Source organism: Pogoniulus pusillus, chromosome Z (assembly GCF_015220805.1).
Source record: "Pogoniulus pusillus isolate bPogPus1 chromosome Z, bPogPus1.pri, whole genome shotgun sequence".
NCBI classification, from domain to species: Eukaryota; Metazoa; Chordata; class Aves; order Piciformes; family Lybiidae; genus Pogoniulus; species Pogoniulus pusillus.
The window spans coordinates 110,312,268-110,327,893 of record NC_087309.1 but is presented as its reverse complement, the minus strand read 5'-3'; the positions used below and the strand labels follow the sequence as shown (position 1 = coordinate 110,327,893).

The 15,626-nt window shown below is 47.5% G+C and overlaps 1 protein-coding gene across 1 annotated transcript in view; it reads right to left on the bottom strand.

Annotated features, from left to right (window-relative positions):
• Nucleotides 1-8,185: 8,185 nt before the first annotated feature.
• The window catches only part of LOC135192999 (S-adenosylmethionine synthase-like), a 34,156-nt gene continuing 26,715 nt past the window's right edge, over nucleotides 8,186-15,626 (bottom strand). The window contains exons 8-10 of the mRNA XM_064176391.1: nucleotides 15,394-15,576; nucleotides 13,008-13,141; nucleotides 8,186-8,288 (exon numbers count right to left, since the gene is read on the bottom strand). Coding sequence (XP_064032461.1) covers nucleotides 8,186-8,288; nucleotides 13,008-13,141; nucleotides 15,394-15,576 — 420 coding nt within the window. The remainder of the gene's footprint in view (nucleotides 8,289-13,007; nucleotides 13,142-15,393; nucleotides 15,577-15,626) is intronic.

Here is a 15,626-nt window from a genome sequence, read left to right as displayed (position 1 = left end):
TGTGGTAAAGGGTTGGACTTGATGATCTGTGAGGTCTCTTCCAACCCTGATGATACTATGATACTATACTATGATACTATGATTTAGGTGTACCTAAAAACGATTTGATGTAAAACATAATTCAGAACAGAAGAAATAAGAAATTTGCAACTGATTTTTGTGAAGCTAATATCCAGAATAAAATTCAGTTATATCCCATGTGTGTACTTCAGTGATTTATGAGCTCAGCCCCATTCCACCACCTCTGGTTCTTATTCACTCAGTGAGACGATTTCTGGGGTCTACCTCCTGGATGTCTCTGGTCCCGCTAGAGAAGTCTGTGGCTTGCTTAAGGGAGCCTAGGCTAAACCACCAAAAGCAGCATCCAGACTCCTGCAACTTTGTTAACAAATCAGTATCTCAGCTTGTGTGTGATTGGATTTGTTGCACAGTGGGTAAAGAAAACCATTTTTCAGACAACATTTTTTTAATTACTCAGATGAGACAGCCATAACACCCTGCTTGCATCATCTTGCTGCACCTAAGGGAAGCAATGCTCAGAGGGCTGCAGCCTGAGGACAGGCTATGAGAGTTGGGGCTCTGCAGCCTGGAGAAGAGAAGGCTTTGAGGAGACCTTGCAATGGCCTTCCAAGATCTGAAAAGAGCTAGAGGAAGGCTGGGGAGGGACTACTGACAAGGTCTTGTAATAACAGGATGAGGAATAATGGGTTTAAATTGGCAGGGGGGAGATTGAAACTGCTATTACAAAGAAGTTCTTTCCAGTGAGGGTGATGAGACACTGGCACAGGTTCTGCAGGGAGGTTGTGGATGCTCCTTCCCTGGAGGTGTTCAAGGCCAGGTTGTATGAGGCCTTCAGTGACCTGTTCTAGTGGGCTGTGTTCCAGGCCCCTCACCAGCTTTGTTGCCCTCCTCTGGACACGTTCCAGTATCTCAACATCTCTCTTGAACTGAGGATCCCAGAACTGGATGTAGCACTCAAGGTGTGGCCTGACCAGTTGTCTTGGGTTCAAATGCAAGTTCCCAAAGACTCTAATAAATTTGATAGACCCAATGACAATTTATAGAGTGCCCTCCCCTCTTCCCCTTCCTTTTCCCAAAGGTAGGGTTTAGATATAGGGAGAGAGAGAGGTAAGCACACCCAAATAAATCAATCTCACTCAATTTGGAAGCTAAAAGGAAAAGTTTAACAATAATTTAGAAAAAAGGTATAAGAGGTAGGGAAGTTTACAAAAGATAGGGAAGGGGAAAACAGCAAAATACAAAAAAGGATAAAATACAACCCGATGGTGTGGTGGTATGGATCTGCCTCGTGGCTGCCACGTGGTGTGCTGGTATGCAGCGTGTGTGTGTGTAGGGAGGGAGCAAAGCAAGAGAAAGCCTCTCTGTCTTTTATAGCACAGGAAATGGGGGGAGTGGGCTAACCATCACCTGGAGTGGGGCCCACCCCTGGGGAGGGGCCAAGACCCTTAGGGTCAGGTTCAGGGTTACTCCCCCGGAGTGTTAACCCTATACACCAGTGCTGAGTACAGGGGCAGAATAACCTCCCTTGTCCTGCTGGCCACACTGTTCCTGATGCAGGCCAGGATGCCATTGGCTCTCTTGGCCACCTGGGCACACTGCTGGCTCATCTTCAGCTACTATCTAGTTCCAACCCCCCTGCCATGGGCAGGGACACCCTACCCTAGATCAGGCTGCCCACAGCCTCATCCAGACTGGCCTTAAACACCTCCAGCCATGGGGCCTCAACTACCTCCCTGGGCAACCCATTCCAGGCTCTCACCACTCTCATGCTCAACAACTTCCTCCTCACATCCAGCCTGACCCTACCCACCTCCAGCTTTGCTCCATTCCCCGTAGTCCTGTCACTCCCTGGTGGCCTGAAAAGTCCTTCCCCAGCTTTTTTGCAGGCCCCTTTCAGATCCTGGAAGGCCACAAGAAGGTCACCTCAGAGCCTTCTCTTCTCCAGACTCAATAGCCCCAACTCTTTCAGTCTGTCCTCACAGCAGAGGTGCTGCAGCCCTCTGAGCATCCCAGTGGCCCTTCTCTGGACATGCTCCAGCATCTCCACATCCTTCTTGTAATGGGGGCTCCAGAACTGGATTCAGTACTCCAGGTGGGGTCTCACCAGAGCTCAGTAGAGGGGGAGAATCACCTCCCTCTCCCTGCTGGCCACACTTCTCCTGATGCAGCCCAGGCTCTGGTTGGCTCTCTGGGCTGCGAGTGCACACTGCTGGCTCATGTTGAGTTTCTCATCCACCAGAACCACCCAGTCCCTCTCCTCAGAGCTGCTCTCCAGTCAATCACTGCCCAGCTTGTATATGTGCTTGGGATTGCCTCAACCCAGATGCAGGACACTGCACTTGGTCTTGTTGAACCTCATGAGGTTGGCTTGTGCCCACCTCTGCAGCCTGTCCAGCTCCCTCTGGATGGATCCCTGCCCTCCAGCCTGTCTGCTGCACCACACAGCTTGGTGTTGTCAGCAAACTTGCTGAGGCTGCACTCAGTGCCTCTGTTCATGGCACCCACAAGGATGTTGAACAAGACTGGTCCCAGGACTGATCTCTGAGGGACTCCACTTGTCACTGGCCTCCCCTCGGCCATGGACCCATTGACAGTCACTCTTTGGGTGCAGCCATCAAGCCAGTTCTTTATCCATCTCGTGGCCCACCCATCAAACCCATGTGACACCAGCTTGGAGGCCAGGATGTGGTGCAGAACAGTGTCAAAGGCCTTGCTCAGGTCCAGACAAATGACATCAGTTGCTTGTCCCTCATCTATAAATGTTGTGACCTGCTCATAGAAGGCCACCAGGTTTGTCAGGCAGGAGTTGCCCTTGGCGAAGCCATGCTGGTTGTACCCAATCACCTCTTCACCTTTCTCCTGTCTCAGTAGTGCCTCCAGGAGGATCTGCTCCATGCTCTTAGGTGAGACTGAGTGGCCTGGAGTTCCCTGGTTCCTCCTTCCTGCCCTTTTTGAAAATGGGGATTATGTTTCCCCTTTTCCAGTCAGTGAGGACTGCATCAGACTGCTAGGACTTTTGGAACAGAATAGAGAGAGGTTTAGCAACTTCATCTGCCAGTTCCTTCAGCACCTGTGGGTGTATCCCATGGCGTCCCAAGGACTAGAACACTTTCAGGATCTTCAGGTGATCATGAACCTGATCTTCACTTATGATGGCAGATCTTCCTTCCAGCCCCTGCCATTACCTTCCATGGCTCCAGGAGTGTGGCTGGAGGCCTTTGCAGTGAAGACTGAGGTAAAGAAGTTGTTGAGAACCTCATTTTTTTCCATGTCTCTTGTGACCATTTCACCTGTTTCCTTTCTGAGGGTTCCCACACCTTCCCTAAGCTTTTTTTTTTTTTTACCATTAATAGATTTGCAGAATATTTTAAATATAATAATGTCTGTATGGCTCTACATAGCACTGATTCGTTTCAGCACAGCTGAACATCTATTTTAGAATTGTATCATAGAAGGAGCACTAAATACATCTCAAAGGTTTGTATTCTTCAGTGTAGCTGCTCCTGTGAAGCACTCTGAAATCAGGAGTCACAAAACTGATCCTGACATGAAGCAAACAGAATAATTTCAAACTTTATTGATTTAATGTTGTGCTAGTTTGAAGCAGGCTAGAATATTTTGGTGAGAAGAATTAGATTACAGGCTGTGAAAAGGAAACAATGGCAATGTCTGCTTCACTCATAGGCTTGCTGAGATGTAAAAGAACAAGAACATAAACGTAGATAATGGAGTTGCTTGCTCTCTGTCTTTGAGGCTGCATTTACTCTCTAACCTAATCTGCTGTCTGTGTGAGTAATCCCTCTGCTTCCTAACCCCCCTGGCCAACCCTCCAAACTCACCTTAAGCATAAGGCAGAGTCTGAGGTAAGGTAGAGGAGTGGGGAGGAGAAGGAAGGGTGGTTGGGAGCCCCTTCTGGGCACTGTGGTTTCTGGGAGGGCTGTTATGTTTCTGTATTATTTTAACTTGTATTTTTCTGTGTATATTGTAAATATCTGATCATATGTTGTGCTAAGCTGTAAATATAAAGCTTCATTCCATTTTCCACAGTGGCTGAGTCTAGTCTGGGTGATTTTCCTAAGTGTGTAGGAGGGTGGGTAACACCCAAACCATCACAAATGTCCTTGTTTTTCAATAAAGAGACCCCTCACCTGTTTTGTTTTTTGTAAGGCCAGAAAGCTATGAAAGGCACTTCCAGATCCAGGCTGGCACTTCCATGTCATTCATTTTCTTCCCTCATTGGACAGCCTAGGTTTGAGTGCACTGTGCCCTTCTGACTTTAGTTCTGCTTTACAAAATCTGGCAGGCATCACCGAGTTTTGTAGAACAACCATTCATACCTCTACATGTCACAATGAATGCTACACACCCAAGACATTTTCTGCAACACAAGTTTTTAATCCGTGGAGGGACTGGGGGTTTTTTGGTATTCCCTGAACATCCCCACCACCATTTCACCATGTTGGATGAAGTCACAAAACACAGTGCATAAACTATTCATAGAATCATAGAATCATAGAAGCAACCAGGTTGGAAGAGACCTCCAAGATCACTCAGTCCAACCTAGCACCCTGCCCTATCCAATCAACCAGACCATGGCACTAAGAGCCTCATCCAGTCTTTTCTTGAAGGCTCCCAGGGATGGTGCCTCCACCACCTCCCTGGGCAGCCCATTCCAATGCCAATCACTCTCTCTGGGAAGAACTTCTTCCTAATATCCACCCTATACCTACCCTGGCACAACTTGAGACTGTGTCCCTTGTTCTATTGCTGGTTGTCTGGGAGAAGAGACCACTCCCACCTGGCTACAATGCCCCTTCAGGTTGTTGTAGACAGTAATAAGATCACCTCTGAGCCTCCTCTTCTCCAGGATAAACAGGCCCAGCTCCCTCAGCCTCTCCTCATAGGATTTGTGCTCCAGGCCCCTCACCAGCTTTGTTGCCCTTCTCTGGACATGTTCCAGCACCTCAACATCATTCTTGAATTGAGGGGCCCAGAACTGGACAGAGCACTCAAGGTGTGGCCTGACCAGTGCTGAGTACAGGGGAAGAATAACCTCCCTTGTCCTACTGGCCACACTGCTCCTGATGCAGGCCAGGATGCCATTGGCTCTCTTGGCCACCTGGGCACACTGCTGCCTCATCTTCAGCTTACTATCTATCAGTACCCCCAGGTCCCTTTCCTCCTGACTGCTCTCCAGCCACTCAGTCCCCAGCCTATAGCACTGCTTGGGGTTGTTGTGGCCAAAGTGCAGAACCCTGCACTTGGCCCTGTTAAATTTCATCCCATTGGCCTCTGCCCACCCATCCAGCCTTTCTAGGTCCCTCTGCAGGGCTCTCCTACCTTCCAACAGATCAACATTCTGGTCTGCTTTTTTTTTCCTTACACAGATTACAAAAGCCACTATACTTGGGGAGATTTTTATAATCTATTTCAACCACATTAAAAAGCTGATTAGATAATAAAACATTAAGTTTAATAAAGCAAGAGTTGCAACACGTGGAAAAAATATTTTTATTGATCCCTGTATGTAGACTATATTATAATTTAGGTAACTTTCAGCAGTCAATGCCACCTTAATACTTGTGTCTGCTTTGGTTTTGAGGCTCCTGTTCAAGTAACTGTTGTCTAGAATGATGGGGATGGGAAAACATTCCAATTGTTACAAAAGAAGTACATGACACAAAGCTGGGGGCAGATGTGACTGGGTTGGAGGGCAGAAGGGCTCTGCTGCAGGACCTTGACCACCTGGACAGATGTGCAGAGTCCAATGGGATGGTGTTCAATAGCTCCAAGTGCAGGGTGCTGCACTTTGGCCACAGCAACCCCATGCAGAGATACAGGCTGGGGTCGGAGTGGCTGGAGAGCAGCCAGACAGAGAGGGATCTGGGGGTGCTGATTGATACCCACCTGAACATGAGCCAGCAGTGTGCCCAGGTGGCCAAGAGAGCCAGTGGCATCCTGGCCTGCATCAGGAATGGTGTGGTCAGCAGGAGCAGGGAGGTCATTCTGCCCCTGTACTCTGCACTGCTTAGACCACACCTTGAGTGCTGTGTTCAGTTCTGGGCCCCCCAGTTTAGAAGGGACAATGAGATGCTTGAGCGTGTCCAGAGAAGGGCGACGAGGCTGGGGAGAGGCCTTGAGCACAGCCCTACGAGGAGAGGCTGAGGGAGCTGGGATTGGTTAGCCTGGAGAAGAGGAGGCTCAGGGGAGACCTTATTGCTGTCTACAACTACCTGAGGGGTGGTTGTGGCCAGGAGGAGGTTGCTCTCTTCTCTCAGGTGGCCAGCACCAGAACGAGAGGACACAGCCTCAGGCTGTGCCAGGGGAAATTTAGGCTGGAGGTGAGGAGAAAGTTCTTCACTGAGAGAGTCATTGGACACTGGAATGGGCTGCCCGGGGAGGTGGTGGAGTCGCCGTCCCTGGGGCAGTTCAAAGCAAGGTTGGATGTGGCACTTGGTGCCATGGTCTAGCCTTGGGCACTGTGGTAAAGGGTTGGACTTGATGATCTGTGAGGTCTCTTCCAACCTTGGTGATACTGTGATACTGTAACTGATTTAGTGGAGCAATAGTTCTGTTTCTTACTTCAGGTCAGACACTACAAATTAGGAGAAGTACCTTCTCTCTTCAAACAAGGCATATGTCTGTTGCTGTTCTTGAGGAAAATTATATACAGGGCAAATTAGCTAAAATTAATTCACTTCTTATTAGGAAACTTGCTGAACATTCATGGACAGGACCTCTAGAGACTGAATGTAAACTGTACCTGTTCTAATCTGTGATCAGGGATTTCTTATAGAATGGTAGAATGGTTTAGGTTGGAAGAGACCTCAAGGATTACCCAGTTCCAACCCTCAACCATAAGCAGGGACACCTCCCACTGGAACAAGTCTCTCAAGGCCTCATCCAACCTGGCCTTGAACATCTCCAGGGAGGGAGCAGCCACAATCTCCCTGGGCAACCTGTGCCTGTGTCTCACCACCCTCACTGGAAAGAACTTCCTAACATCCAGTTTAAGTCTCCCCTCTGCCAGTTTAAACCCATTTCTCTTTGTCCTGTCATAACAAGACCTTGTCAATAGTCCCACCCCAGCCCTCCTGTAGGCCCCCTTCAGATAACAGTACCCAAGTATTTTTAGGGTTACAGTGAGCAGTGGTCCAAAATGGATGTTTTTACTACTTTTCTTGGACTAGGAGGATCGTAACTAAAGCTGTGGTTGTGGAAGCTCTGGCTCAAAGAGTTACAGCTATTCCTGATGTTGTCTGTTTTCTCTCACAAGGCACCGCTGAACATTACCTTACCATGCTGGTTTAAGGCTAACTGGAATATTTGAATGAGAGAAACTAAATCATTGGTTGTAAAAAGAGGCAATAATGAAGTCTATATCATTCATTTCTTTGCTGAGGGGGGCCAAAAGTCAAAAAGTAAACAACTGGTCCAGCTCTGCTCTGCAACGCTGCTCCTGCTCACTTCCTCTTCACTCCGCTCTAATCTCTCCACTAACAAGTAACAACATAAGCTATGCTGGTCATTTTTGTTTGCCTGTCTGGGAAAGGAGAGGGAGAAAGAGGGTAGCTTTGAGCCCTTCTGGGCAGTTTCCCATGTCTGGGAGGGAGTTTGGATTTCTGTTGTATTTCTACTTTGTATATAATCATGAATACCTGTAGATATGTTGTCTCTATATGCTTGTAAAGTTAGCTCTGCTCTAAGCACAGCTTCATCTTACTTCCAAGATGTCTGAGCTAGTCTGGTAAATTTCAATAGTGTGTGTCGGGGGGAAAGCTCCTAACCCACCACACTCACCAACCTCATCCACTCCAGTACAAAATTACCTGGGTAAGCAGTAGTGGAGTTCCCTGGCAGAATAGGAATGACTTCAACTTCCACAACCATCTGTGCGCTTAATATCTTGAACACAGCCGAAGGCCTAAGGTGTTCACACATTTCTAAAGACAAAGCTGAAGAACACATTAGACAGAGTAGGATACACTGAAAGCATAAGGCCACTGGGAAAGTTTTTTAAAAATTAAATAAAAAATAATTTCCAGTAAATCTGTTAACTGCAGAATGTAGTTTTATAAAGGCAGACACAATCTTTTCTTGAAGAGCTTGAAATTTTACCTGATTATGCAATCACCTGCCAGCTACATGAAACACTCTCCAAAGCTTAAAACACAAGCTTTTTGGGTATTTCCCACGTAAATTCTTCTCTCCCAAAGTGCCCATAGCATGCTGTTTTTTGATAGACTGGCCTCTTCAAATCCAGCTCCCTGGAAGAAAAGAGGGGTGGGGGGGAAAGGGCAAGTCTTACACTTAAATTTACTCCAACAAATATTACGATTTAGACACATCAGAAGGAAAATGATGACACCAAGCTGGGTGGAGTGGCTGCCACACCAGAAGTCTGTGCTGCTATTCAGCAGGACTTGGACAGGCTGGAGGGTTGGCCAGGGAGAAACTGAATGAATGTCAGCAAAGGCAAGTGTAGAGTCTGGCACCTGGGAAAGAAAAGCCTCAGGGAACAGTATAGGTTGGGGACTGACTTGTTGGAAGGCAGTGAAGGGGAAAAGGACCTGGGGGTCCTGGTGGATGGGAGAATGACCATGAGCCAACAATGTGCTCTGGTGGCCAGGAGGGCCAGTGCCATTCTGTGATGCATTAGAAGGGCTCTGGTTACTAAGTCGAGAGAGGTTCTTCTGTCCCTCTCTTCTGTCATGGTGAGGCCACATCTGGAGTACCGTGTTCAGTTCTGGGCCCCCAGTTCAAGAAGTACATAGAACTGCTTGAGAAAGTCCAGCATAGAACCACAGAGATGATTAAGGGATTGGAATATCTCTGATACAATGAGAGCCTGAGGGAGCTGGGGCTGTGCTGCTTGGAGAGGAGACTGAGAGGTGACCTCATCAATGCTTATCAATGTGTGCAGAGTGAGTGCCAGGAGGCCGGAGCCAGGCTTTGATGGGTGATGCCCAATGACAGGACAAGGGGCAATGGGTGGAAGCTGAGACATAGGAAGTTCCATGGAAATATGAGGAGGAATTTTTCCCTGTGAGGATGACAAAAGACTGGAACAGGCTGCCCAGGGGGATTGTGGAGTCTCCCTCTGGAGATATTCAAAGCCTGCCTGGATGCATTCCTCTGTGATCCTGCTCTGCATGGGGTTTAGGCTGGATAAGCTTGCAAGGCTCCTACCAGCCCCTGACACTCTGTGATAATCACTATTATCCCTATAACAAAGACCATAAGAGCAAGGTATACTTCCCTTGCCCAATCACCCAGATTTACAGCAGGAAGAATAGTGAGCTGTTAGATTCTATTTCAGAGTGACTGGAAACTGCCAGCTTTCTCCAAATACATCACAGATGGGATAAATAAGTATGTGGTTAGACTTTGTAGGCATTACAACTGCAGAAGCAGACTGCAATTGGAATAGAGTTCAGCTACACCTCTGCAAGCATCAAGGTACTTTATATTATTGTAAATGTAACATAAAATATTTTGTGACACTTCTGTGCCAGAAACACAATGATGATCTCCAAAGAGGCAGCCGAAGGTGATGGTCTAGCACACAGAGTAACTGTGGAGGTTTAACTGCTCAGCTAGATGCACAAAATCACTATTCAGAATAAGGCTTAACATTGATCATCACCAGATAAATACTGAAGGTGAAAGGCATGGATGTTGTTCTTTAGCCTACATGACGTAGTGGATTGAGCTGTGCACAGGTATCAGGGAGGTGGTGGAGGCACCGTCCCTGGAGGTATTCAAGAAAAGACTGGATGAGGCACTTAGTGCCATGGTCTGGTTGACTGGATAGGGCTGGGTGATAGGTTGGACTGGATGACCTTGGAGGTCTCTTCCAACCTGGTTTTGTTTTTTTGGGGGGGGTTCTGTTTGTTTGGGGTTTGGTTGGTTGGTTTGTGTTTGGATTTTATTTTTTATTATTTGTTTAGGTTTTGTAATGACAGATCAAGAAGTAATGGTTTTAAACTGGCAGAGAGCAGAATTAAACTGGATGTTAGGAAGAAGTTCTTTCTAGTGAGGGTGGTGAGACACTGGCACAGGTTGCCCAGGGAGGTCATGGATCACAGAATCACAGAATGTGATCAAGGATTCTGTGATTCTGTGATCCATGACCTCCCTGGAGGTGTTCAAACGAGGTTGGATGAAGCCTTGAGTGACCTGTTGTAGTGGGAGGTGTCCCTGCCTATGGTGGGGGGTTGGAACTGGATAATCTTTGAGGTCCCTTCCAACCTAAACCATTCTATTATTCTATGTTTTAGCATTTTAGAACAGAGGTTTAAAAACCTGCAGTGCTCATAGTGGTGAAATATTTCCTCTGGGCAAGAACTTGACTCCTTGCTGGTATCAATGTCAGGTTTGGTCTCTCATGTCACTTTCACAGAGTTTGACAAGCCACACCTCAGCATGGCTGCTCCCTTAAAAGAGGAAAGAGATAGCATATTTCATGGAACTTAAGAAGTCTGGCCTGTTAAGTTTGGTTAAAATCAGATATGAAATGCAAAACTTCTTTAGGATTGAGTCTATGATATTAGGTCTTAGGATGGTGTACTACAAACAGGGAGGAAGATTTACCTCCTTAAAGTTCATGGAAAGAATCTTGAGTTAGTCATGAAAGGGGGAAAGAGAAGGAAAAAAGCTGGGGTGAAATTACAGCTGCCTTGAACATAGGTGGGTAGCTACTGATAAGGACAGTTTTGGGCTCCCCAGTTTAAGAGGGAGAGAATCCAAGGGAGGGCTATGAGGATGGTTAGGGCACTGGAGCACTGCCTGATGAGGAGAGGCTGAGGGACCTGAGGCTGCTTAGTCTGCAGAAGAGAAGACTGAGAGGGGATTTAATAAATATTTATACATATCTGAGGGCTGGGGGTCAGGAAGGGGGGGACAGGCTCTGCTCACTGCTCCCTGGGTAGGACAACAAGCAACGGATGGAAGCTGCAGCACAGGAGGTTCCAGCTCAACACAGGGGGAACTTCTCTACTGTAAGGGTCACAGAGCACTGGCACAGGCTGCCCAGAGAGGTTGTGGAGTCTCCTTCTCTGGAGATTTTCAAGGCCTGTCTGGATGCATTCTGTGTCACCTGAGCTAGGCTGCATGGTCCTGCTGTGGCAGGGGGGGTTAGACTTGGTGATCTCTTTGGGTCCCTTCCAACCCCTAACATTCTTTGATCTTGTGAACTGCTTCTCTCCTGCATCCCTTTCTTCTCTCAAAGCAGAGGGTAACTGCCATGCTTCTATAAGTGGAAGAATTATGTTTGTCTTAAAGATCTGCTGTTTCAGGCCCAGAAATACTCCAGAAAGGAATATAGCCAGATTGACTGCAAGGTGCAACATAAGTAAATTTAAGTTTTCCTGTCCTCTCTGGCTACACATAGTAGCCTCAATGATGCTTCTTGAACAGAACTGAATGTACACTTCAGAAGAGCTCATCTCATGGCAGGATTTGTGTGCTTGTCTGGTTTTCAAATGCATGCAATATTTCAGTAGCTTGCCAGATCTTAAGAGAGCATTTAAGAAGCTTGATTTCTATTTTGTTTCAGTTTAGCAGACTTTACAACAGGCTGCACAAAACTACATGACAACAAGAGATGAACTCTCAGTGTTCAGTTTTTCTGACAGAGAAAGTAGATCACAGAAACATCTGATGAAGAAGGTAGTCATAGAATCAAAGAATGGTTTAGTTGGAAGGGACCTCGAAGATCATCTAGTTCCACCCCTCTGCCATTGGCAGGGACACCTCCCACTAGAACAGGTTGCTCAAGGCCTCATCCAACCTAGCCTTGAACACCTCCAGGGAGGGAGCATCTTCTCCAGGCTGCAGAGTCCCAGCTCTCTCAGCCTGTCCTCATAGCAGAGCTGCTGCAGCCCTCCAAGCATCTTTGTGGCCTCCTCTGGACTGGCTCCAACAGTTCCATGCCCTTCTTGTGTTGGGGGCTCCAGAACTGCACACAGGACTCCAGGTGTGGTCTGATGAGAGCAGAACCAAGTGGCAGAATCCCCTCCCTTGCCCTGCTGGCCACACTGCTTTGCTTCAGCCCAGGACATGGTTGCTGCTTGGGCTGCACTCACACTGCAGGCTCCTGTTGAGCTTTTCATCAACCCAGAGCCCAGGTCCTTTTCCTCAGAGCTGCTCTCAGCCATTTGCCACCCAGCCTGAATTTGTGCTTGGGATTGCACAGACCCAGGTGCAGGAGCTTACACTTGGCCTCACTGATTGCCATGAGGTTGGCCTCAGCCCACCTCTCCAGCCTCTCTGGGTGGATCCCTGCCCTCTCTATGCAGGTTGGTGTCATCTGCAAACTTGCTGAGGATGCAACTGATTCCTCTGTCCCCTTTAGTCACTTAAACTTTTCTCTTCTGAGCTAATGGCCAATACCTTTAGAAGAGCAATAGCGAACACCGTGTTGACACTGTTGTGGTAGGGTGACACTCACCTTCTGTGTCATTTTGCAGCACACTCGTTTCAGCAGCACTGCTTGTGAAATGAAGGCAGCAGAATGGTTCAATCTTGTGGAGGCTGCCTTACCACTTTTTGCCATCAAAAGATCAAAGGCAGGGAGACCATGCTTATCCTGGTACTTAAGGCAGGGATTCAGAGCCTTACACACCCTGCAACTGGACTAGAAAGCCTGACTACACCTGAGGTTAAATTTTAGTTTTACTTCACCAAGCATTAACCTGATAAATGAACTGTGACAGAGCACACTGCCAGGGTTACTAGGAGATACAACACAGTACAGGTTGGACCACTGTTATTTATTCAGTGCATTTTGTGATGAGATTTATGAGCTGGCCTTTGTGTGTTGCACTTGCTGCGTGAGTGAGAAAGGAGGGGAGATGACAGCAACGAGAGATTTATGATGAAGCTGACTTTCAGGAGCTTAGGAGCCAGGAACAATGACATTAAACTGTTCAAGACAGCACTTAATATATGACTTTACCCCCATTAAATACTAACAGCACACAAACCTTATGATAGCTCCAAGGCGTAGATCAAAGTTTTTCTTCACAATCTCAAGCAGTTCTTCTTCAGATCTGTTTGATGTTCCATAATGAAACACTGAGATTGCAAGAGGATGACTCAGACCAATAGCATATGACAGCTGTAAAACACATACACATAGCCCAATGAGTCAAAAAAGTTCTTCCTACTTGTTTTTTTTTTTAAGAGAAAGGAAAGAATTATGCATCAGGGAAGAGTTTGCACACACTTTTTCTGCCTAGAGAAAGCTAAGAGATACATTCTTGCTGTTTGTCTTTTATGTTAGAAAACAATCTGGTTTTCCTTCAAGAATGCTCAGCCTGGTTGAATGTCAGATCTAAGAGATATTCCTTAACAGATCAGATCAGTTCATCTACCTCAGACACTGCCATTCTGCATCCCTCAGCACCAACTAGACATAAGGATCTCATGCCTTTGAGACTGTACAGTCTGAGATGATAGAGCCATAGAATGGTTTAGGTTGGAAGAGACTTCCAAGCTCATCCAGTCCAACCTAGCACCCAGCCCTAGCCAACCCACTAGACCATGGCACTAAGTGCCTCATCCAGGCTTTCTTCAACACCTCCAGGGACGGTGCCTCCACCACCTCCCTGGGCAGCCCATTCCAATGCCAATCACTCTCTCTGTGAAGAACTTTCTCCTAACATCCAGCCTAGACCTCCCCCGGCACAACTTGAGACTGTGTACCCTTGTTCTGTTGCTGGTTGCCTGGCAGAAGAGAGCAACCCCACCTGGCTACAGCATCCCTTCAGGTAGTTGTAGACAGCAATGAGGTCTGCCCTGAGCCTCCTCTTCTTCAGGCTGCACACCCCCAGCTCCCTCAGCCTCTCCTCATAGTGCTTGTGTTCCAGGCCTCTCACCAGCTTTGTTGATGACCTCAGAGGTCTCTTCCAACCCCAATAGTTCTATGAGTCTATTCTATGGAAATATTTCTACTTCTTTGAGTTAGTAGTCCAAACACTTCATGCACAAGGAAGTAAGTGTCCTTTTTCTGACCATATAAGAATGAATGGAAATTGTTCTTCTTTTAAGCTCTTGAAAAAAAGTTAATTTTGCTTTTAGTTATACCTCACACCATAGTAGTATATGAAGAACACAGAGTAATCACCATGACTTGAAAGTAATTGCAAATCCATCTTAAAAAGGTTGAAATGACAACTAATATGACACATACAGTATAGCAGGTTGCACAACCATGCTTACATATTGCTAATATAATTGTCTGCAAGGTGCTGTGCAGCCCAGGTTGGTGTGTTGGGCATGCTTGTGTGTGCAGATGACCACTAGAGTTGCAGGAGGTGAAAGAAAAGACAATGCAAAGTACCTAAATCAGGCATGGCAACAGAGATCACAGAAGCACAGAATTAATCAGGTTGAAAAAGACCTTCAAGATCAGTGAGTCCAATCTAACGCCTAACACCTTCTCATCAACTAAAACATGGCACTAAGTGCCTCATCCAGCCTCCTTTCAAGCACCTCCTTGAGCATCCCATTCCAATGCTAATCACTCTTTCCGTGAAGAACTTCTTCCTAACATCCAGCCTGAACCTGTCCTGGCACAGCTTGAGGCTGTGTCCTCTTGTTCTGTCCCTGGTTACCTGGCAAAAGAGACCAACCCCACATGGCTACAGCCTCCCATCAGGTAGCTGTGGAGAGCAATAAGGTCTGCCCTTAGTCTCCTCCAGGCTGCACACCCCCAGCTCCCTCAGCCTCTCCTCACAGGGCTGTGCTCCAGTCCCCTCACCAGCCTTGCTGCCCTTCTCTGGTCATGCTCAAGCACCTCAACATCTTTTTTAAATTGAAGGGCCCAGGACTGGACACAGGACTCAAGGTGTGGTTTAACCAGCATGGCAGAAGGACTGCCCTGGTCCTGCTGGTCACACTATTCCTGATGCAGGCCAGGATGCCATTTGCCTTCTTGGCCACCTGGGCACACTGCTGGTTCACGTTCAGCTGCCATCAAGTGCCCCCCCCCCCCCCCCCCCCCCCCCCGGTCCCTTTCTGCCTGGCTGCTCTCCAGCCACTCTGTCCCCAGCCTGTAGTGCTGCTTGGGGTTGTTGTGGCCAAAGTGCAGAACCCTGCACTTGGTCTTGTTAAAATTCACAAACAAAGACTACTACTCATGGACAAAGAATACTACTGAGAACACACTCCTTGGCCTGTGTCTTTGGCTTCCCTCATAGGGCTCCTTAGTAACACACTCCCAAGGCAAACTTCCCGGAGCCCCCTTTTAGTATGAGAAGCTATCTTCTGAAACTGGAGTGGGGCTGCAGCAACAGTATGTATTGAGGGGATGGGTATGCAGGGCACACAGTTTGTGTTCCCTTGTATTTCTTGCACAGTTGCTCTTACCTGGATTAATACCCTTCTACAGAGACCAGCTTTCACCAGAGACTTTGCGACCCAGCGAGCTGCATATGCTGCAGAACGGTCGACTTTAGAGGGGTCCTTTCCAGAGAAGGCACCTCCACCATGAGCTCCCCAGCCTCCATAGGTATCCACAATGATCTTCCTGCCAGTCAGTCCAGCATCGCTCTGCAGGACAAATAGTTAAACACATTCATGCAACACAGCCGTTTGCCCGA